Below are 24,912 nucleotides of genomic sequence, written 5' to 3'. Positions count from 1 at the left end.
TGCAGAGTACCCATGAGCTTCCCTAAGGATTCTGGGAATTGTAGTACTATGTAAGACCTGATTGATTCTACTCAAGCTCGTGGCTGGAATAAGGGAGGTGTGACAACAAAGTTTACTGGCATATTTTGAAGTAAGTATGTGGACATATATCTGAAGGCTATTGAGGTATATGTACTGCCAGTGTTTAGGAACATTAGCCAAGTTCTTCAGCTCTGAACCAAAGAAGTAAAATTACAACTACAAGCATGTCTTGACTGTACCTGGGGTCAATGGTAAAATCATGTAGCGTAGGGACACCTAGTTCCGGCCACTTGTAATTACAATATTGGAAATCTTAGCTAACTGTAAATAAATAGAAGTACTTTGCTCACTCAAATCAACATTTTTCAGGAGTCAAATATGTGTAGATTAATGTTCAAGACTTGTTTGACTTTGAAAGAAAATGTGTTTTTAGATAAAAACGTTTTTGTTTAAGCAGGTGCCAGTACTGCTAAGATCATTAGCGCCCCCTAACTTCGATTTTCCCCTCAGAGAAAAGGAAGCTAACCGCTAAGCTAACTTTTACACTGAGGGAAATATCTGTCACGAAATAGAAATGTGTTGTGTTCCACATGCAGTTTTGCACACAAAGAATTACAACACTGTTTAGAGATACTTAAATATTGTTTAGATGTGTGATTTCTTGTAAGACTGATGTTTAAATGCCCTACTAAGGCTTGAACCTACGTTTTATTGTTTTACCCAATGCAATTGGCGAAGAGAGAGAGCGGAATTGCACCATATACGGCTGTGGCCGGAAGTAGGGGACAGTCGGAGTTAAGGGAAATGACGATACATTACATTTTATCTTTACCTTTTGTTCTAAACATAAATGCATGTTATTAATAATCATTCCCCACATTAACACAATTCTAACTTTTTATGTGCTCTATTACAAGCTTTTATTTTTATTTTCAGTATGATTTTCTCAGTGCTCCAATTTCTTTAAATTCCATTGAGCTACTTTAATTTTGCTTGTATTTTTGAGTGTATTCCTGCTATAAAAAATAATATTAAGTTAAGAGGACCTAGATATGTATTTAATTTTAAACTTAAGCCCTCCATGTTCACTTTACTCTGAGAGGATTTTGTGGATTGTATTGAGGAGTAATGGCCATACAGTTTAAACATTTTATAGGCAAAGGCTTGAATTTCACTCAGTCACACAGTCACTAACTCAATCACGTCCTAATAACAAGGGTTGCTACTCAGTGCGTTCAAAACAAATTGTGTTGTTTTTCAAAAACGGTCAACTATGCTATCTGCTAACTACCAGTATTAGATGGCATTCATAAAGCAATGAAGCTTAACTCTTACTAACTACATAGTGATGATAGTTCTGATCAACCTGTGTTAACTGTAGGCAGACGGTAGCAGCAGATGTCAGATGTCTCTAGGGAAGTGACAGAACAACCTACACACTCCCTGCAGTGTGTCTTTGAGAGAGAGAGAATAAGAATACAGCAGATCATTATTCCAGACTACCAACTCTCTAACCTTAACCGCCACCAAAGTGTGTGCAGTTAACAAAGGCAGAAATCTGCTGACATCATTGCCCAAGATGCACTTGCCTAAGGGAGAAAAGAGGGGGAGGAGGGAGACAGAGAGAAAAGTAGGAGGAGAAGGAGGGGGTGGATTGGTAGAGCAAGGGCAGTACAGTGTGTTTGTATGTATGTGTGTGAGAGAGAGCTAGAGAGACAGGGAGGGAGAGGTTAGGAGACTGCATGAAGGAAAGAGGAGAGTGAGGGAGGGAGGGAGTACTTCTGCAATCACAGATAGAATACTGCAGCTCTCTCTCAGATTCCACACAGCCTCTGCAGCTCTCTCCGTAGGACAGCACTCCGCATTCATTCTCTCTTCACTTCCTTTGCACCTTCTCTCCTTTTAGCAAGTGCGTCAGAGGCAGAAACATGCCAGGGGAAACCGCGGAGGGTCTGCTGGACAGCGGGACAGACGCAAAACTGCCTGGACCAGGTGAGAAGCCCAAGATAATGTGAAGGGGAGAGGGTGGTGGATGGAATGAAAACATGTAAAAAAGAAACAGAGTGAGAGAGATTAAGGAAAGTCAATGTATGAAAGGCACTGGTATTTGTACGAAGGATGTGACTGAATGCATGTGGGTAGCATGTTACATCACAGAGAGAGAGAGAGAGAGAGAGAGGGGGGGGGTGGTATTATAGATGGAGGATGTGGAAAGGGCATGTACTTGACCCTGATATTGCTATAATCACTGTAATACAAACACACTTGTTAATATTGCTGCATTGTAAAAAGGGAGAGAGAGGAAAACAGAGAGGGATAAATAAAAGTGAGGTTTTGGCATTTCTGAATGGTGCAACTTAAAGCATGCGGTGGCAGAGAGAGAGAGAGGGGGAGAAATGAGGTTTGGCCGCACCCTGCATCAGCATCATCCCAAAACAGCAGCAGCGGTAATACACACACACACACACACACACACACACACACACCCTCCTTTCCACAAGCACAGGAGCATGACACAGCATCCCTGGCAGGACCCAGCATCACCACCCCCACCACCCCTATTAGCTGACCCACTTGAGTGCCTGCTCAGAATTCACACCCAAAAATCACTCTGATATGAGTATCGTGCTTTGCCTTTAGATGAGAGAGGATGTTTAAAATGACCCTTGTGTGTACATAAAGTACACAGTGCCTTTATACAAAATGACGCGAGGGACACAGTCCACTTGTTACTTTGTGTGTTATGTGTTTAATCTGAGCGTATAACCCACTTCCATACTGACAAACCATTTCTGGCCAAACTGGAGTCCACATGATCTTAGTCCGGCCCAGGTCTGGGTAAATTCAGCAACGCTAGGTAGTACTGTTACCTTAAAATTACAGCTTCAAAATCATTGTAATGCTTCACTGACCAGTAGTAGGGTGAGTAGAGCCCCTGTTGATGTTACTCTGCGTTAAGCATGGCAGAAAATACACTATGTAACTTCTGGAAGAGGGTTAGGATAAATCTACAGTGCTGTAAAAGTGAAATACACTCTGCAACTGTAGGGGGAGCCCAGGGGGGAAAATGACCTAATCTTACATAATGTTCCTAAATAATTTTTTTTTAATTGAAAAACACGTGGACAGTCAATTATAATAGGCTCAGGGTTTGTCACAGCTCAGTGCTACATGTAGTTCTACAAGAGTCTTTATTTCACTGTAATGAAAAGACTTAAAGGAACACTATGTAAAGTGTTGGGCTCCTCCTACAGGTGCAGAGTGTAATTCACGTTCATAGCACTGTCCTGAAATAGAGAGAGAGGGGGGCATAAGTTTTCCAAGCCTCCACCAAAATAATCATGATTTTAAGCTGTAATTTTAAGGCAAAAATACTACCTAGTGTTACTTTAAAATATAAAGGTGCTAAGTTGGACTAAACACGGATCTTTGAATGAGTATCTTCGCAAATATTTACAACAGTTTTCATGTGATCTTCATGAAAGATGTTTCTTTGAAGGTCTCACTTTGGTTCTTCTCTGCACCTTAATAGAACTTGTTTTTACCAGATTTTAAAATACAAGCTTTTGCTGGCAGCTGGTTTTACACCTAAGCCAATGGTTTTCAATCAGGTGGGCCACTGCCCTGCATGTTTTCTCTTCACTCAATCTCATTACTTCAACTTAGGAAGGGGTTATTAATTAGCATCTCTAAAATCGGAAAGGCAGAGGTTCACCAAGACCATGACTCAGAACCACCAGTCTAAGATGACCTTTGATGAGGTCATATTACAACGTGGCTGTCAAGCATTTGGACTCTGCAAAAGTATCCCCAGCACTGTTGAACTAGCTACTCAAGTTAGCTGATCTGATAAATCTTAAACACACCTTACGCTGGTTAATAAGCTGGTTGAATTTTAAAATATAAATTATACTGTAAAACCAGCTTGTTGACTGCCTTCATCATGCTGTTAAACATTACTTAAGGTGGAACTGAGTTCGGGAGAGCGCTATGTGCATTAAAGTAAACACAGACCGAAAGTTCTACAAAACTAAACAGCTCGAGTTCCAAATGAGTTTCTGTGGGAGTTCAAACAGTGAATAGTTTTTTCTTTTTTCCTCAAACATACTCTTCCACCTTAAGTGATGGAGCTTATGAATGTAAACAAACCAGAGACAATAGCTGTTACCCACAAACACAGATGTTGCGTTCATCTAGAACTCTATTGCTAATATTGTTAGCTTCCAAGCTTCCCCATGTTGGTCAAATTGGTTCATGCTGTTTTTTTTTGCTGGTTTGTGCTTGTTTAGCTGGTCACAGTATGGTCACGCTGGTGGCTATATATAGTGTCCACAACACACACTATGCTTGTTTTGCTGGTGATTAGCACACCATTAGCCTCCCTGGTTTACACGATCGCATTCAAATCACATAATGTTCTGATTTATTAGTTTCTGGCCATTCTTGTCTTTGTTCTAACAGGGTCAGAGTGGAAGAGACTTGCTGTAAAACAGTACAGTAGTTGGTATAGTAGGTAACATTTTGGCGTTTCACACAGCAGAACGGGCTTAAATTCTCTGCAAAGGGCAGTAACCCCATTCTTTACCACTAGGAATCTTTAGCAAGACTCCTAACACTACATTAGCCTTCCTTTGTAACATGGATACAATTGAAAGTTGCTTTGGACATGAGTGTCTGCCAAATGCCACCAGTAATGACAATCATAACAGTACTCTATGAAACCTCTTTGAGTTTCACAAGCAATGCATTCCCAGAATCACTTTAAGTTTTAAATGATGCATGTTGACTACGCACTAAAGTATTTTACATAATTGCCTTCAGCGTGCTAGCCTTGTGAGAGAGATTGAGGCGTATAGAGATCAGGCATTACCTGATGTCTGCACTCTATTTCTCATGATCAGAAGAGCTAGAGTGGAGTTACTTGAGATGTTGGATGAAAGTGTTTAAAGTTCCATCTTTGGAAGAACTGTCCATAAGCCTATAATTAACAAACAACACTCTTTATATTTTAGTGCATGTTCCTCTTTTGATATTAAACCATTCTATCAAAACCTGAGATGAAGACAAAATCGTGTGTGAGAGAGGGAGAGAGAGAGATAAAGTGGGTTGGTAAGGTTGACCTAAAAACAGTTAAGACCTCTTGGTTTGCCAGTGTGTCAGCACTATCTTTAGCTTACTGAACTAATCAGATGAGATGAGCAGGTAGGCCTCAGTGGAATCCATGTTAGATGATGCAGTGAAATTAACCGTTCCTATTCATTATCTGTGCTGAAACGCTATAAAAATGCTACAGATGTTTGATTCGTATTCACATTGGAAGCTATCATGTAAGCTTTCAGATATTTTGGGATTTTGTTCCACTGAAGCTAATAAGATCTGCTTTCTGCTGATTTACTTCATGTAAAGACTGGTTCATTGAAAAACCAATATCCCCTTTCCACAAATGTCGTCATAAATCAATTTAAGATTGCTCTCAATAAGAAGTGACACATCTTGGTTTTTACATATTTTGGGTAAGAGGAAACCCCTTCCTCTTCACTGAACATGAAAGTGAAACCAATCTCAATGGATTCTGACTGGTTTTATTTGGCCTACTCCTATTCTGTCTAGTACAATCACATCACTTATACAGAGTTCAGCAACTCGGTGTGAAGCAGTAGACAGGCAGATAACCAGGGGTTAATTTGCCAGCAAACAGTGCCATTGGGTGAGTGGGGTGTGTGTGTGTTTGCTTTTAGGCATTTGGATAGTTATAATGTTCTTTGGATAGCACATAAAAAGGCTTCGCTGAAGGAGTTCATTACTTCTGAGTCATTCCTGGCCATATTAGGAATAGATGTAGCAGTCATTTAATAATAAATAAAGATACTTTCCAAAATTTAACTTCAGCTGCCTGCATGGTTTCTCTTCTGTCGGACCAGCATCAAAAGTTTCATGGCATTTTTGTAAACAGTAATCTGGAAAGGATTTTTTCCTTTTGGATTCGAAATTTGCCGCCTCCAATTAGGGGTTCTGTTCTAAGCTCTTTTGTCTCCATCTGATGGCAGCAAATTTTGAAAACCACTTCATTTGCATGATTAGACTTTTGAAATTTCCAGTAATTTTTTTTTTTTTGGCCCACTCAAGACAAATCTAAGTGTTTCCTGCTTTGCGCCCAGTGTTTCTGGTTAGGCCCTGGACCCACCCTGAACAGGATAAAGTGGTTACAGAAAATGAACGAAGGAAATTATGTATACAGCGCACTAAACACACAAATATATTACCATTTAATACATAACTTTTAAAAAAGTTAAATATAAGATATTATCTGAAGTAATATAGGACCATTGCTTGGGTCCTTCTCAAAATTGATATTACATACTAATACTAATAGTCTTTTTAAATGAAAGGACTGAAGGAGAAGTCAATTTTGAGATTTTCTCCTGACCCCTGTTGGGCTGGTTTGAGATGATTAGCGAAGCTAAGCAGTTGGAAAGAAATCCAAGCTAAAGTATTATTTAGCTAATTTTCTTTAGCCACTTCTGGACACTGCTCACTTGTTAAGTGATATCAAGCAGACTTGCTCATGTGATCTAAGTTTAACGCAAATCTGTGATTGCTCTGATGTGCAGTTTGTGCTATACTTATGTTACTTATCAGCTATGCTAGCCTCTGGACGAAAGAAGCAAAATTCGTACACCATACCTATCTTGGCTTAGTTATATTATAGCAGAACTGTGTAAATTTAATTTTATACTGAGCTAACACCTTGAGCACCACTGCATTCATGCTTATTGCACAATTGCAAATAGTTTCAGGATTGAAACATGTAGTTTCAGGTCATTTATAACAAGCCCAGAAAGCTTAATCAAATCAAATTTTTTTTATAGAACTTTTTACAACTGATGTCACAAAGCAGCTTCACGGAATTCCAGTAAAGACAAAGTTTTGACATGAAATGTAAAAAAATATAAAAATGTAAAAATCCCCAGGTGAGTGAGGCCAAGGGCGACAGTGGACAGTATCCTCCTCTGGTCAATCTACTGGTAATAGTTAGGAGTCCTTGAAAACTTCAGTGTAGGGGCAGCTCCAATGCATTTGGTGGTGTCTGAAGCATGGAGCAAGCTCTCGACCGTCATCTGTCAGTGTCCAGCTGGACAAGTGTGTGGTCATTTACTTGGAAAAAGGTAAAGGGATGGAATTAGTTTTAAACTGTTTGGGGTTTGTAAAGCAGAGAATGTGAATAATACCAGAGTGTGGCTAATGACTCCGGCAGATCTGACTATGACGGCTTTAACTAAAAGGAGAGAACCAGAAGGAGACACAGACGTGGGAGCATCCTGAAACACTGGCATCCATCCGCTCCACCGTCAACAAACCTGAGTGATCGCGTGAAGCGACAGGAAGACAGGACCAGCGTCTCAGTTTACTATAGTTCCCTGTGTCCATGGACCCACTGGATCTGCTGGCTTTATCTATGGGGGAGCATTAACTACTAAAAGCTAAACTAAACAAATGTGTTTTTAGCCTAGGTTTGAAAATTGTGACTTTGAGTCCCAAACATTTTCTGGAAGATCATTTCAGAGTTGGGGGGCTTTATAAGAAAAGGCTCTTCCCCCAGCTGAGGACTTCTGAATTCTGGGAACTATTAAAAATCCAGTTTTCTGTGATCTGAGTAAACGTGGAGGCTCATAATATGAAATAGTATCTTGAAGGTATTCAGGAGCAAGCCCATGCAGATCTTTATTTGTTAATAACAGAATTTTGTAGTCGATGCGGAATTTTACAGGCAGCCAATGAAGTGATGATAGAACTGGACTGATATGTTCAAATTTTCTAGTTTTAGTGAGGACCATGTCTGCAGCATTTTGAACTAGTAGAAGTTTCTTCTTGTGCATCCTGACAGTAGTGCATTTCAAGGCTTGACTACTGTAGTAATAAAGGGATGTACCAATGTTTCTGGGTCCTGCAGGGATAAGGCATTTCTAACCTTGGCGATGTTGCGAAGATGTAATAGTGCCCTAGTGATACTGCCTATGTGTTGATCAAATGATAAATCTGGGTCAATTATGGCACCAAGATTTTTTTTTTTTTTTTGTTACTGAACCAGGTTCCTGTAACCAGGAAATTAAAATTTAAATCTGAATTTAAAATTACATTTTTTTTTTCATGCCACATTTGGACCCAAAAGCAGGACCTCTGTTTTGTTGCTGCTTAGAAGGAGGAAGTTGTGCAACATCAAGGCTTTTACACAGTCTTCTACTGTCTTTAATCTGTGTTTGTGATCGAGCTTGGCTGAAATATACAATTGTGGGTCATCTGCGTAACAGTGAAAATTAATGTCATGGATTCTTATCCATGCCTAGAGGTAACATGTATAATGTAAATAATAATGGTCCTAAAATAGAGCCTTGTGGAATTCCAAATCTTACTTTAGAATAATTTGAAGATGAATCATTTATGAGTTGATAACATTCCGTTAAGTAAGATTTGAACCGTAATAGGGCTGTCCCTGTGATTCCAACCATTCTCCTTTCTAGGAGAATATTGTGGTCTATCTTATCGAAAGCTGCACTGAGGTCTCAGTGCTATGATGTGGCCTGAATCCACATTGGAATTTTTCATATATATGATTCTTATGTAGTTGTTGGGCCACAGCTTTTTCTAAGATCTTGGATAGAAATGGCAGATTAGAAATAGGCCTGTAATTAGACAATGGGCTAGCATCAAGATTTTGTTTCTTGATCATAGGTTTAAAAGCTTTGGGTACATGGCCCAGGATAAGCGATGAGTTTACTATAGTTAAAAGAGGATCAATAATAGCTGGAAGTACTTCTTTGAGTAATTTTGTGGGAATTGCATCAAGCGTGCAAGTTGTACAGTTTGCGGAGGTGATAATCTTTTCTAGTTCTATCTGTGGGAGTGGGTAAAAAGTCTTTCTTTTACAATTACTTTATGCTTTATATCAGTCACATCAGGTTGCAGCAAGTTCGGATTTTTTTTTTGTAGTTCTGGAGAACACACTAAACAGTACTCTAGGATTTTTTTTAATTTAATTACTTTTACTGCAATAATACAGTGTATATATCTTGTTTAGACCTAATGTCAACATCTTACTGTTTTTCTTTACTTTTTATGAGAAACTAGTCTCCTGTCCCTCACCAAGTGGCCATTTACCCCTCACCAAACAGGAAAAACGCTTAGGTATGGTGTGTTTTATTCTGATGAACTGAGTTTATTTCTGATGTTTACGCTTGTTCTTCATAGAGGACAGTGTTCCTTTAAATGACTGATGTGTTAAAAGGCGAGAGCTGCACTCTGATTGGCTGTAGAGCAAGTCAACCTCCCCCACACCCCCTGCTGCATTTAAATGGTCTCAGTGGGGGAAATAAAGAAATCTAAGCTTTCAAAACATGTTTATTGACTTGATTATTGTTTGTGGAGCTTGTGGCTGCCAAACAGAGCCGTTTGAGTCTCTCTCGCGGTGTCTGGCTCTGTTAGGCGCTGAAAACGTATGCGCTCTGCTGCGTGTTTGTCCCTCCTCCTTGGGTGCACGTCATCATAACTCTGCCCCTGATTGATCTACAGATTTGATTGACATGTGGTTGGAAAGCTGAGAACATGAGTAGGTGTGACATGGCGTAACTCCATGGGAATCTTATTTTAATTATTTTTTTAAAGTGTCTATTTTTTTCTGGATTTTTTTTTTCGGCCAGTACTCTTGACACAAACATGAGGATTACTCACAAACGGTTTGACGGAGAGATTCAGATTTAGTCTCGTTTTGAAGGGGACTGTCTAAGGTAAGCGATGCTAACTTTGTGTGTGAGCCGCTTGTGGGCTCTTCAGGCTTCGAGAAGCAGCGGTTTTGTCATTGATGAGGAAAAAACCTGAAGTTTGGAATATCTTATTCTTTCGGCTTTAATTCCGTAGTCCTACATTTTAGCGTATGTCCTTGTGATCCTGAGAGTCTGACCGTTCGATAACAATTTCCTGGCAAGGTATATTTCGACCAAAAATACTTATTTATCGAGTAGGATTATATATAAAATGATTAAATCAATGAAAATGAGTGACTTTAAGCTTTAATTTGGTACATTGACTGTCGACTTTGGACCTGTAGTACTTAAGATATACTGATAGATATAACAATGAGTGATATTTTTTTAGGCGATATTTTATGATGCAGTTTGAGTGTATTTGGGTTGGAGGCTTGTACTCCTGTACTTGTGCGTTGTGATATCTGTCTGTAAGATGGCAAAATGGACACAAGGGGCGCTCTAACCGCCAGAATAATGGAGCTGCCCACAGCTGTACCTATGTGCATTGTGTAAATATCGGCCTCTTGCACTCATATATTGTCCGATGTTGATTATATAAAAATGCCAAAAATCGGCTCGAACACTAAACTGTAGTCTAGAGGGGTGGCTTCATTTAGTGCTGAATATTCATTTGGGAGACAGAAAATAATTCACGATGACTGCTTTTGAGTTGAGTGATCTTATATTGAGTAACCCAAATTTTAGATTTGAGGTGTTGCTGCTATCATGTGTATGATTTTAATATTGATTACGTTGTTGAAACAGGCTGATTGTTTTTCTACGTTTTTTTTAATTCTGGGGAAAGACAGTCTCAGTACAGTTGAACATAGGAGACGTCTCAAGGCAGTTTGCAGACAGTCAGTTTAGCCTGTCTGTCTGTGGCCTGGTCCCAGCTCTGGATTGTCAGCAGTTGTTTACACTACCCTGCTGACTAACTAAAAGACTGTGCTATGCTGCAAAAAGTAAGGCAGCACCCTCCCGCGTGGGGTGGATATCATCCCTAACTATAAGACCAGTCTTGCCTGCGAAATGTAACCAATTGTCTATAAAGCCTACTTGATTTTCAGAACAGAGGATGATCATATCATATATATCTGCTCTGTGGGGGTCCTGACCATTTGAAGACAAGGGTGAAATGGGAATAAACTATGCAGAGAAACAGATGGGGTACAGGTCCATGTAGAGTTCAGGTGCAAGACTGCTCAGCAAACAGCAGGGGTTTGGTAGCGAAGGACATTCAACGAAGAGGTCTAACAAACACACACCGGGAACACACACAGCAGGTGGAAACTGAATTGAGTCAAACGTTACACAAACGGTCCAGAGACAGATGCCCCCACCCTCTACATAGATTGAAGGACCACTGAATTGGGAACACCTCCCTTGTATCTGCACTCATTTTATCAGCTCCACTGACCACACAGGAGTAACTTCACCCTGCTTTTCAATGGTCAGGACCCCCACAGAGCGGGTATGATATGATCATTCTCAGTGCTGCAGTGACACTGACATGGTGATGGTGGTAGTGTGTGGTGCACTGGTACAAGTGGATCGGTCACAGCAGTACTGCTCGAGTTTAAACATGTGTCCACTCACTGTGCACTCTATTACACATTTCTATTGTGTCGGTCAGTTGTGAAATGCGAATTGTAATTGTGAGCTACTTTGTTGGTCCACCATGCAGATGGAAAGTTGGAACTAGTAGTTCATCTGTCACTGCACAGTTGCTGCACATGTCCTATAGTCCTTCATCATTGAATACGGGATGCTGTCAACTAGATGATATTTTTGGTTGATTTACCAGTAAAAGTAGGAAAAAAAAAAAAAAACAATTCTTATTTTAGATATCAATAAAAATGCTAATTTAAGAGATCCCAAAATTAACTTGTCGTATTACTAGTCGTAATAAGTTATCTGCAGTATTAGATTTCTACAGTTCTGTATATTATAGTATTAATAGTTGAATTTAGTTTTTACTAGTAAAAAGGTCAAAACAGCTCATTACATCAGTCTGGCTTTGTGCAAGCATTGCAATTGCAACAGCAAACAAAGAGTCTCTCTCTCTCTCTCTCTCTGACACAAAGACTCTCACTTTGCCAGAAACAGTGCCACTGTGTTTCACATTCAGCTCCATAAAAGTTTTAGTGTGTGAGTGAGAGAGACAGGGTGATGTCGTCATTTTGCATCATGACTAAACATAACAATACACACACAGATAAATAGGAAGGTCTGATTCTATATTACATGACGTTTTGTTGTGGAATGTCATTTGTATGACACGGGAGTGTGAGAGTGAAGTCAACATCATAAGAAGAACAGTTAGAGGAGGCTCAGGACCAGCATACTTTTGCAGTGTATTTGTATCTGTGTAGGTGTTAGTGGGTGTGTGCATAATCTAAACGACTGTCAGAGATGTAATACTGTGGATCTTGCCAGTGTTTTTTAGTTGAGTGACTATATCTTGCTCTGAAACATGTTGAAACAGTTTTTCAGTCAAACTGATAAAGCCCACAAATAGGAAGAGCATTCATATGTTTCGACATTCGGAACTCTTGACAAAATGCTGGAAACGTCAGAAGGAAAGCTGCTACAAATGTAAATTGGTGTTTAAATAAATTAACTGCATTTAAAATCTAGATATGTACCTGAAAGTGTGACAGTATGTCACCTGTTTTTTCCACAATCAGTAGGTGGGTGAAGTCTGTGCACAGAGTACATTTGAAAAATCAAAATAAAAGGCAAGGTGAAAAACTAGATTGTGAAGTTCAGTGATAGTCCCAGCACCACACACACAAACTGAAGCTTATCGAGATAAAGGATGGAGTAGGAGCTTAGAGAAAGAAGAGAATGAGAGGAGATAATCCTGTTACAGCTTTGTTTGGCTCTAGGCTTACCTGTCTGTCTTTTTACAAAGTATTGTGCGAGTGGGGGTGACAGGAGCTCCACTGCATTAATCGTGTCAACAACTCATACAACGCCCATGTTAATGTATCAAATGCCCTCAAAATACCCTTTTGGATTATTGTAAATTTCCTGTTGGATTCAAAAATTAAAATGGAATTCTTTAAAAACAAAACAAAACTATATCTTCTGCTGTAAACATGCTTGTACCTTATGTACATGCCACTGGAGTCTCACAACTGATATTGATTGATTCGGATTAGTTGTATGCAAAAGGTATTGCAAACTGCAATGCTGGGTATTTTAATGGATGAATACTGATGAATGGACGCATGAACTGTATATACATGCATTGTTTGCTGGGAATGCCTCTTTCTTCCAAGGCAGAAAAATGCCTTGCTTCCCTGATGTAATTATGAATCAACAGACATTCAAATTGCTGCTTTCTTACCAAGAGAAAGGTGAAATGACCCTCCTAAAATTGTCAGCAGCTTTGCGTTTAAAAGTAAAATACCACTATTTATGAGTGTTGAGTCTTAATTTCTTGTGTGGTCTCGAACAAATTTCACAGAGGGCTAATTTGGGGTTAAAGGCACATTTGATGGAGTTTAATTGATGTCTTGCTTTATACAAAAATGCTTTAGGGATTGTTGGATAACTACCCTCCAGTTATTTTATTTGCACCTTCCTAGCGTTCTACCTACAGTCTAGCACAATCACTGAAGTGGGAAAATATAAACCTTAAAATATGACCTTTCACTCTTTCAGTGTTCTTTACACTAAATATTTTACATGACATTTATTATACTGGCATTTTGGTGAAAGCATTTGTAATAAGGGCAACCTGAAGAGAGAAATATCTCTTATCTAATCTACCTACTCTGTTAACTTTATTTGCTTGTAATTTTTTAAGCACCTTTTCATGCATTTTTGTGTTTTGTCAAAATAAAATGCAAACAGAAATAAAGTAAAATTTGAATTGTTTCTTTAAGAAGCACTCATGTAGAGTGTATGCATTTGTATGGCTCTGCTTACTGGAGAGGGAGAAATCAATTTTTGGCATCTATACCATGTCCTTTGCATCTCAGAAAAGAAATGGAACTATGTCCCTTAATGTCTGGCCTGCATTGCTTTACAAGCAAACATGGAACAAGTTATTTAAAAAATAAAGTTATTGAATTACTGAAAGTAATTTCTAACAGAAAAATTACACTTTTTGCTCAAATGTGAACGAATGAACATGTCACTCCTATATGTAATAAATAACAAATTTCAGATATTTTAGCTTTGTAGATGATCATGTAGTCATTTGTCTCCTCTAGAGTGTTATAAAAGTGGTTTGAAATATCATAAAAATATTGTTTTGAAATATCAGTCAGATGTCTATATCATATTGTGTTAATATTGAAGTAATTAATATGCCATTGTGGATCCCTAAAATAAAGTACACATTTTTTAATTTTGGATTTGTTTGTGTAATCAGTCTAAACATTGAAATACAATTAGGAAATTATTGTAAACATTTCTTTAAATTAAATTCCTAAACATTTTTATTGTCTTCTTTTTCAGATTTGTCCAGACAGGCCTCCAATTCTACAGCCTCTACACCAAGTGACAGTGCCTCCACACCTTCTCCTAGCAGTCCACCCCAACTGTCCCCACAATGTACCTCTCCATTTGGTCCCCGTTTGGTTATGGCAAAGCCAAACACTTGCACCAGGCCTCAACCCGAGGGTGCAAGCTTTGAGTCAGATGGACGGTCAGTAGGCCGGCTAACAGGGCGTTTTGGCAAAGGAGTGTGTAGAAGGGGACCCGTGAAAATGGAGAGGATCAAAGTCTTAACTGGGTCTGAGGTAGAGAGTGACTACCAGGAACCTGAATCTATGGATGCAAGAGTAGTAATGGGGCAGGAAGCTCTGCTGAAGAACATGGAGACACAGTTTGGTGTGCTGCTTGGCAAAAAGACAAATGAGGTGGTGTCCAGTTCAGAATCTCATGCCTCGCAACCTTCCTCCCCTTCGGTGGAAGACCGGACTTGGGAAGATGAGAAACTCAAACCTGATACTGGTCAAGAAAGTCCTAAACCTAGCCAAGATGACTCTCTGATTCCAACCCCTGAGCAAGAGAAAGGCTTAAATCAGCTACTTGAAAACCCAGTTCCAGAGTCTGAAACAGCAGACGCTGGTCTGACAGAAAGCAGCACCTTTTTCCCAGAAGACGAGGGAGAACAAATGGCTCAATCTCAGGGTGAAGTGCCTTCCTTGTCTTTTTCTGAGCCTTCCTTCCCAGTTGATCCCCAGCGAATCGGTGTCCTTCCCGGACTGGACCCAGATCGTTATTATACAGCCCCTTCCACACCCATTAAGATGGCCTATTGCTCACATCTCAAGCAACAGTGGCACCCAAGCAGCCCAAGCACAGGTCCTGGTTCGCCAACAGATGAGTCCGATCTATGTTCCCCTCCCACTTCCCCATCTGGATCTTACATTACTGCTGAGGGTGGCAGCTGGACCTCTTCCTATACCTCCAGCACCTCTCATTCATGTTCCCCAAACCTCATTGCAGAAGCTGAATTGCAAGAGGCCCCTGCATGCTATGTGGGATCTCTTTCTGAGATCGGGGATGAACTGGGAGATGAACGACTTGGAGCTGAAAAGGAGCATTGTCTCTGTAAGCCTGTCATGCCAGGGCTGGTCGAGGATGTGGAATATGAGGAGACGACAATAAGGAGAGAGACCTGCAGGCCTCGGTGGGTGACAGAAAATATTTCTCCACACAGAAGTAGTAGTGGTAGAAGCACAGACTCACAAGATGGGTTGGGAGGGTCAGAGGTCTCCTTAGTGCAGGCAGAAATTCAGCGAGCCACTGACATAACCCAGCCTTTTGATGATCCAGATCAGGATCTAGAACTGGACCTTGAAGCCTGTGTTTCAGAGCATTTTGCCAGACTGGATGCCCCTCTAAGCCCAGAAGAAGACTTTCCTCAAGATCTGGCATCATCTTATACCTTTAGTCAGCAATTAGCAACATCTGCAGCAGCTGTGGAAACAGGCAGCCTGACCCCTGCCACTTGCTCTTCTGAGATTTCAGATACTGACAATAACAGCTTGTACAGTGAGATGGGATCTTCTGCTTTGTTCTTCCACGGCTGTTCCCGGGAAGATGGACCTGGGGGTGATGGAATGATTCCGGCCTCCATGTTGCCTGTCCATGCAAGTTTGATATTCCAAGCAGAGTCCATGGAAATAACATTATTCCCTACAGACGAGGAGCCTGAAAATGACGTTGATGCATATGCTGCTGGGGAGGAGGAAGGTGATGTGGATGAGTATGACGATGAAGATGAGGATGATGACAATTATTTGGAAGGGCAAGCTGCAGCCTTGAAGACTGGAGCAAGGGATGTGGAAGACCCCAATGAAGAGGACACATCTGCCTCTTTTTTAAATTCACTTTCGGAAAACTCAATAAATGAAGGGGTAGACGAGTCCTTTGCTTATCAGGATGACACGGAGGAGTCAATTGATTCCACCTCTTGTAATGGGGATGAAGACAACCATCTGTACAGTACAGAGAAACATGCTGAACTTGCTCAAGATGGCCATATGCAGCCGATGACCCATGCACAAGAAGAGTCTTCTGGAAGTGAGAGTGAAATGGAAATATCATCTGAATCCTCTGAGCTTCCAAATGTAGTGGTTCAAAACCAAATGCCCGTCTGTTCTAACAGTTCTGAACATGTGATCATGCCAAAAATGATAGAGGGAGGAGGTGCTGAGACAATAGACTTGAAGGAAGAATCTGAGGAAGGTAAGCACAGTTCTGAATATAAAGAGGCTTTAAGAGACAATCCATGTTGTATGGAGTCTCAACAGTCAAGCCCCATAAGCATCCAGGGATTGGGAAATCAATCAAGATCAGCAGAACTAGATACAATAACTGAAATATGTGTTAAACCAACACTTTGTATGCTTGGTGCCACAGCAGCAGGCATGGATAATGAATTAAATATTCAGGATGATCAAGAATTGGACCAGAAAAATGGAAACAACTCTGAGTTCTTGGATACTTCACTGCGGCTTGACAATACAGCAACCAATGATCTTAACAAAGGTGTCCCTTTGTTGTCTTACCCTAAAGATGAGTGTAGCCCCACAAACATACCAGTTTGTGCCTATCCTGAGCTTTGTGAACTACCAGATAACTTAACTACAACTGATATTTCTCCATTTGAACACTCTCTTGACCAAGATAACCTGACAGAGAATCAACCTAGCACTGAAGATATAAGTCTTGGCTCTGTAAATATGTCCTCAACTAATTATAGTATGCTTGCAATCTCACCAAAGAAAGAAAACTCTGAAAACACCATAGCAGAAAGGAGTATTTCATCAGAGGGATGGGCTCCAGCTGAGCCTTTGTCCTTATCATTAGGGGAATGCTGTGACTTTGAGGCAGAGAATTTGCTCATGTGTGAGATAGCTGGGTCACTGCACAATAAGGGCCTATCTGTAACACCCAACATCGCTGCAGGAGATGACATCATGGGTGACCTCGAGGACAACAACAACTTCTGTGATTTGCCAGAGAAGATGGCAGATATTGAGGCTGGAATGCTGGAGTCAAATCTGTCCACTTGGAGATCCATTGAAGATCTGTCAGAAGCAGGAGGTGGTGAGGATGATGCAAACATCCTCCAAAATCCAGACAGCAGTGCTCTTATACAATGCCATTCTGAAAAACTCCTGGTGACCACTTGGGTTGAGCCAGAAAAGAGCAGCATGCCTAGTGCACATTCTGACCTAAATATCCTTTCAGATGATGGAAAAGATGATAAAGAGCAGACCCCTAATACAGAGTTTAACATTCCAGGAGAATCCATACCGAATATGTGCAGGGATGAAAGTCCTGATGTTTCTCATGAACAGGAACCACAAGTCACTGTACCTGCACAAGAACATGGAGATGTACCAGCTCCAACTATTTATGAACAAAATGATACCTGTGAACCTACGACAACAAATAATATAACAGATGAATCAAACAGCCCAAATTCCATCTCGGCTCCATGCCTTTCTCAAAGCCATGACGTGCCTAAACAAACAATAAATACAAAGTCAACATTTGCTGAAAACAAATCTGTATTCAAATTAGAAGGGGGTTCTTTTGGATCCTTCACACCCAGAAAGAAATCAAGAGATTCAAGGCTTGAGACCAATGAGATATTAGCATTCTCTAAAAAGGACATTTCACTTGGGGAAACCAATCTAAACACCAGGCATAATAGTGATCAAGTGACTGACACACAACTCAGTGAACCAAAGACTGAAGTTGCCTTTAAGGATCAAGTCAGTGATGTATGCATTTCATTAATGGAGCAGGAGGAGATGGAGGTTGTGCAAATATGTCCAAAGGTTAATGTAGATGAAAATGTCAGAGAAAACCATGACACTTTGGAAGAGAATGTAAAGGGCACAGATCTTTCACAGATATCAAGTCTCTCAGAGTTGGAAACCAACCAGCAAGAAGCAGATGTTTCAGAGCAATTCAATGTTTGTGAAATAGAAGAAAGAGATTTGAATGACCCTAGGATAACTTCTACTGAGGAAGATGATTCAGATCATGGCAAGAAACCAAAGCAACCTGTTACCTTTGAACCCAGGGCAGACCTTGCCCTTAAGGAAAAGGAAGCAAGCCAAAGTAAAGACTGTCAAACTGCAGAAACTGGTACTGTTTCTCAGTGTAAACCATCTCCTCAGCAACCAGATAGAACTAAGGATGCAGCAGAGATAAACCAACATCATCAAACGCCAAATCAACCCAATTTTCATCATGCAAGCCTAATCTCACATATACAGCAGAGCCAAGATGATTTGACAGTTTTAGAGAGTTTGAGCGAAGCGAATAATCTTGCCAATACAGATCAACACAAGGCACCTGACTCTAGCACTTTAGAAGAGCTGGATCTCAGCGAAAGCACACAAGACATCAATGATAATCATTTAGGAAGCACTTTGATATTTGAGGCAGTGAGCTCTGAATTGAGCAGGAATTCCCCTGTCACATCATCCACAGATGTACTTGATGAGGACCTTCCAACCCCGATACAGGAGTCCCAACCTTCATTTGAGAGTTCACACTTGCACAGTCCTCTCCGTCTTACAGAAACAGCTCAGAACTATGAGCTGTGTCAGCATGACTCGCAGACGCTGTCACATGTCACCAGTGTTGTAGTGCCCACAGTAGAGTCAGAGGAAGAATTACCCGAATCGTTTCCCACACAGGACACACACCCAATGGTGAAAGAGAGGGTATCCTTACATTCAAAGCCATGCAGACAAGAGAATGCGGAAGGTGAGTACTTGATAATATATTTATGACATTGGTTATTTAAATAGTAGTGTAATAACTCATTTATGTTTTCAGGAAGATCATTGATCTTTCTCAGAAATATGATTTATAATTTGACTAGGGTTGTTCACATCTGGCCATTCATTTAGCTCATTCAGTGGTTGGAGTGGGGTTTGAGACACACTGAGTGTCTGCGTGGGTTTCCTCTGACACTCAAAAAGTACAATTTGGTACAAGGATTGGCCATGCAAAAGTGTCCATAGTTGTACATATATTCACTCTCACACATGCATGTGGTGCCCTTTGATGAACTGGAGCCCCAATTTGGGTGTTTTCCTGCCTTGCGCTTAGTGACTCCAGATAGGATCACCGCTAACCTGAGCGGTAGTGTGGGTGTGTATATGTATATATCTCACCAGTTCATCCCTGTTGATGCTTCAGCCATTTAAGGAGCCTACCCTTCCTCCTGTAATTCACAGCACAGTACCAGCCAGCACAAACTAATATAAGGGACCTGCATTTTAGATGCTGTCTGGTGTGTTGGACTGTGCAGTGACACTGCATTTGTGGTTGTATGAATTGTCATCAGTTGTCCATATCTTTCCAGTTTTGATGATATCCTGTGTAATAGAGGAAGTTCAGCTAATAGCTAACAAGATAACAGGGCAGAACAGGAAATGGCTAATTAGTGCCCCAGTATTGTCCAGTAACAATACCTATTAATATATATGCATCTTCATTAGAACACTGACAACACCAAGTTGTTTGGATTTGGAAACCTTGAATGGATTTTTTTGTACAGTCATGAACACATGGAGATGTAATTTATTTCTTTTTGTTTTTATTTCTTTGTGTAGTATGCAAGGGACACAGGACAGATTCTCCTAAAAGCCCCAAAAGCTTTCCTGTTGTTGGATGTGTGGGACACAGAGATGCTAGTCTTGCTAACAGAACGTCAAATGTGTTCAGTGAAAGAGAGAACTTGCCCTGCATGAGTCCCACATTAAACATGCCAGTTGGAACAAGACAAAAGCCAGCTGGAAAGCACACTGATCACCAGGATAGATGCTCAATCAGCTATCGAACAAAAGATTCAGACGACATGGATCTCTCCTTAAAAAACAACAGTATGTGTCACTGCTAGTTTCTGCTTCCTAGCATGCTAACTCAGTATCAAGAAACATGCACTTCAGGAGTATGAACCTATTTATTTCCTTTCTATCGCCATCTCTCCAATATATAGTGGGTTCATGTAATGATACAGACAGTGATGGATCTGTTCCTGAGCTGGAAGAACCAGATGGGAGTCTTCTGAGACCCTCTGACCCACAGGTATGCCAGTGAGAACAAAAGACTCCACAGCTGAGGGTTATCACCTAATAAATAGAGCAGTGGGATTATTATATAAAATAGGATGTTTGGTGGTAAAATTACTTAATTCAGCAAACAATATTGAAATATATTCCTATGAAGTGTAACTCACATGCGATGATAAATCAATTTTTTTTTGTAGTTCCAAAACTGTTATGCTTCATAGTTTGGTTCCCCTCCACATGAGGTCAGCCATGTTTAGAGTAGATTTTGTACAAAATACCTCCAGGTCAGGTGTCGGTATATTGGAGAAAATGACTTTTTACCCCACTAATTTCTTCCAGATAACACATTCCACAGCTGATGAGTCAGTGAGCAAAACTAAGCAGAGTCGAAGTGAGAAGAAGGCACGGAAGGTGAGACATTATTGATTACATTTATTAGAGTGCTGAGATCTCTGACAATCTAATGCAGGGGTGGGCAATCTTATCCGCAAAGGGCCGGTGTGGCTGCTGGTTTTTGTTCCAACCAACCAGGAGGTCACATGATCATTTGTTTTACTCAAGCCAACTAATTAAAGGAGTGAAATCAGGTGTGCTTGAGCCTGAATGGACTTAAATCCAGCAGCCACACCGGCCCTTTGCGGATAAGATTGCCCACCCCTGATCTAATGCCTTCACTTGGCAATTCAGCACCTAACTAATGTTTTCCCTTCTCTGTTCTGGATGTGTTATCAACAAAAGGCTATGTCTAAGCTTGGGTTGAAACAGATCCATGGGGTTACGCGCATTACCATCCGGAAGTCCAAGAACATCTTGTTTGTCATTACTCGTCCAGATGTCTTCAAAAGCCCTGCATCAGACATCTACATAGTCTTTGGAGAAGCCAAGGTGAGTATTGCAGATCTGTTTGTTACTTTCTTGATCAGTCATTTTCCCACCATACTTTAAAGAGGACACGTTATAAAAAACATGAATTTGTTGATCTGGAGCCTACCAGTACTCAAACTGTAAAACAAGGTCTGCCTGTGTGTAAACATGAGATAAATTGCAAAGTTCTGCTTTGCTCTGCTTCCTATGTCAAGTGTATAAACATTTAGAAATATGCTGCTACCCACTTTCTGAAAATCTTCACTTACAACACTGGACCAACAATGATGATTAGAATGGATGGAAATGGTGCTGTGGTGTTTTGAGCAAAAGATGTCACAGACATTTTATCAATAAGCAATGTTACTGTTTAACATATTTAATATAACCACTCTCTTAAATCATTACATACACTGCGTTGTGTTGTTAAAATAATCTCAAGTACACTCACTAAATTTCTGACGCCGCAAAACATAATGGCATCTGTTACATTTAACTACAATAAATAAATAACTAAAAGCAGTAGCTATATCGGACTAGAAGCTAAACTTGTCACAGTTATTAAATGTTTGGTCTTTATTATTGTAGGTGACACGTCCTCTAGTTTTCCTAATTACATGCCTTACATTGATACAAGGGTGCAGCAGGTAGTGTTGCAGTCACACAGCTCCAGGGACCTGGAGGTTGTGGGTTTGTTTCCCGCTCCGGGTGACTGTCTGTGAGGAGTGTGGTGTGTTCTCCCTGTGTCCGCGTGGGTTTCCTCCGGGTGCTCCGGTTTCCTCTCTCAGTCCAAAAACACACGTTGGTAGGTGGATTGGCGACTCAAAAGTGTCCGTAGGTGTGAGTGTGTGTGTGTGTGTCTGTGTTGCCCTGTGAAGGACTGGCGCCCCCTCCAGGGTGTATTCCCGCCTTGCGCCCAATGATTCCAGGTAGGCTCTGGACCCACCGCGACCCTGAACTGGATAAGCGCTTACAGATAATGAATGAATGAATGAATGAACATTGATACAACTATCTGAACTGGAAACATTTGTCCACTTCATCGAGGCTTATACATATAACTAAAATAAAGCATAGCAGAACGCACATTCCTTATTAACAAAAGGAGCTCAAAATCTTACTTGCGACTGGTCCTCAGTGCATACTTCTAGTATAATATATGCATGTGTACTTATCTGACCTCAAGCTTTGTCTCATCGCTCTGGAAGCATCCAGCTTGGAACTAGGAAGCAAGACATAATCATAAAGTCAGTTGTGGCCATAAATACAGAGATAAAAACACACAACTGATGTGTTGATTGCATTTGCTAATGTGGCAATCCATTGTCCGTATAAGTTTTCATGAGAAGAACAGGTGGTCTTGAAGAATGGTAGACATGTGACCAAACATGAAGTGAAAGCAGCTGCATTGTGAAAGCATATTAGTGTCTGAGACAATTTGACATTTCTTTGTCTTTATTTCAGATTGAGGATCTGTCACAGCAGGTGCACAAGGCTGCTGCAGAGAAATTTAAAGTTCCCCTCGACCCTTCGCCCTTGACCCCAGACATAATGCCCAGTCTCACCATTAAAGAGGAGAGTGAAGAAGAAGAGGAGGTAAACCTCCCGTTTAGTAAATGGATTTACATCAGTTCTTCAAGTTGTTTACTGAAATGAAATTAACAAGATGAAATTATAGAAGGTGGTTTAAGCTCAATGAGTATCGCAGCTTGGAGCCATTTTGTGCTGCTTGTCCTTTCTGGAAACCCCTATGTAAAACTCCTTCAGCAGCAGGTGTAAATATGCAGATACATGTAATGATGTAAAGTAGGGCTTCAAAGCTTTAGATAATTAGTAAGAAGCTTTGAAGCTGTTAGTGGAAAAGAAATTACAAAATATTAGATGTACACAGAAGGATGACGAGGGCTGTAGATGATTCTGAAATTTCAGAGAAATGTGCATTTTATTACGAATTTTAACAGGAAGTTTTAAAACATATGTCTTGCTTTAATATGAAAATGCTAGCTATTCTTTTCACTGTTTCATGACAAACAAATGGGAACAGTCAAAAATGACTGTATGTATAAATCATGTATCTACTACGAACATTAACTATTTATTTATCTTAACTAGGTGGACGAGAGTGGGCTGGAACAGAGAGATATTGAGCTTGTGATGGCGCAGGCCAATGTGGCTCGTGCTAAAGCTGTCCGTGCACTACGTCACAACAAGAATGACATTGTCAATGCTATTATGGTAAGACAATTCATTATTTACATGTACCTAACTGTTGGTAGTACAGTAGAAATTTTTAATGATTTATAGATATTTACATTTATGCATTTGGCAGACGGTTTTATCCAAAGCGACTTACAAAAGAGGATCTAACCTTCGAACTACAGCACAATTTACACAAATTACCTTATATTGAGTGCAGTATGCCAGGATGTAATAAGTGCATTAAAGAAAGACTTTCAGTGCAAGAGATACTCTCGGAAGAGCTGGGTTTTCAAGGATTTCTTGAATGCAGAGAGGGTTCCTGTTGCTCTGATGCTTGGAAGCTCGTTCCACCAGCGTGGTACCAGAGATGAGAATAGCCTCGACTGACCTGTACGGGGGGTTGGTCGTGTTAGTTGGCGCTCCTTTGAGGAACGGAGAGGGCGGGCGCTAACGTATGGTTTAAAGAGTCTAGATGTTACTGGAACATTAGCAACTAATCCAGAACTAATCATTCAATCTGAACATGACAGTTTTATTTTGGCAGAATGGCTTTAAAAAAGCAATATCTTATATTTACTTTAAGCCTCCTTTGAGTAGTAGCTAGGTTAAGGCAGGGAAAGGAAATCAATTCTAATGAATCCTGTTGATTTTAGAGGATGAGCATGTGTTCAAAGATCTTTGGAAATATAAATGTTTTCATATTGCCCACTTCTACTTGTGTGTTCAAACTACAGCTCGAACTGACTTTATAACATTAGATATCACTTCTTTATGTTGCATATGCATTGTATCAATTTCAAAATGTAAATTATTTTCTTATTTCCATTTCCAGGAGCTGACCATGTGAGAGAGGTCTTGCCTGCCCCGTGCTTCTCTCCCTGGCATTCCCATGTCCTTTCCCAGTAATGCTGCTACATTGTACCTTTGATGTCCCTTACCTGCTGAATAAACTCTGTTACTCAATGTTGTTTCAGTTCGGCCTTTTAACTGGAAACGAAGTAAATCTGCCATCACCCACACACGGCCTGACGAATATGCTGAACTTGGCATGTATAGCCACATTTATTCACACTTTAGTCAAAGCAAATGTGCTGCTTTGTAACGTCAGCCATGCTGCCCACAGAGGAACACTGCACAACACCTACCAAGACTGTTATTACACCATCTCCGGCAAGATTATACTCTGAAATAGAAATAGGTTTTTAAATTAAACAAAAAATGGCTAGAACTGTCAGATTAGAACAGTGTTTTAACATAGTGCAGAGAGAAGAACTGTGCTTATTAAAAATCATGAAGTATGCAGTCTGCAAATCCTCACATCTCCATTTGTTGAGAGGTAACGGTAATTGAGTGGTCAGCAGTGAAAGGATACACTGGGACAGAATACATTTTTGTTACTATGGTGACAATATACTTAGAATCAAAAAAGTAGTTGCACCCACAACTGATGGAAATAAAAA

The 24,912-nt window shown here is 40.4% G+C and overlaps 1 protein-coding gene across 1 annotated transcript; it reads left to right on the top strand.

Moving 5' to 3' along the window:
• nacad (NAC alpha domain containing) lies at positions 1-24,912 on the top strand. Its single transcript, XM_066645798.1, has 10 exons — positions 1-130; positions 1,928-2,013; positions 14,292-19,076; positions 19,931-20,200; positions 20,317-20,405; positions 20,729-20,800; positions 21,128-21,274; positions 22,718-22,849; positions 23,366-23,488; positions 24,285-24,912. The coding sequence occupies exons 2-10, from the start codon at positions 1,950-1,952 to the stop codon at positions 24,297-24,299; spliced, it is 5,697 nt and encodes a 1,898-aa protein (XP_066501895.1). The 5' UTR covers positions 1-130; positions 1,928-1,949; the 3' UTR covers positions 24,300-24,912.

The sequence above is a fragment of the Hoplias malabaricus genome, chromosome 1, assembly GCF_029633855.1.
Source record: "Hoplias malabaricus isolate fHopMal1 chromosome 1, fHopMal1.hap1, whole genome shotgun sequence".
NCBI classification, from domain to species: Eukaryota; Metazoa; Chordata; class Actinopteri; order Characiformes; family Erythrinidae; genus Hoplias; species Hoplias malabaricus.
The sequence above is the reverse complement of the archived record's forward strand: the minus strand, read 5'-3'. Positions and strand labels throughout refer to the sequence as shown.

Bases quoted from the DNA above. Each gene is read 5' to 3' on its own strand.
- nacad (XM_066645798.1), top strand. From the start codon at position 1,950: ATGCCAGGGGAAACCGCGGAGGGTCTGCTGGACAGCGGGACAGACGCA. The intron at 19,077-19,930 runs GTGAGTACTTGA...TTCTTTGTGTAG, and splicing joins CAGACAAGAGAATGCGGAAG to TATGCAAGGGACACAGGACA. The intron at 20,406-20,728 runs GTATGCCAGTGA...AATTTCTTCCAG, and splicing joins TGAGACCCTCTGACCCACAG to ATAACACATTCCACAGCTGA.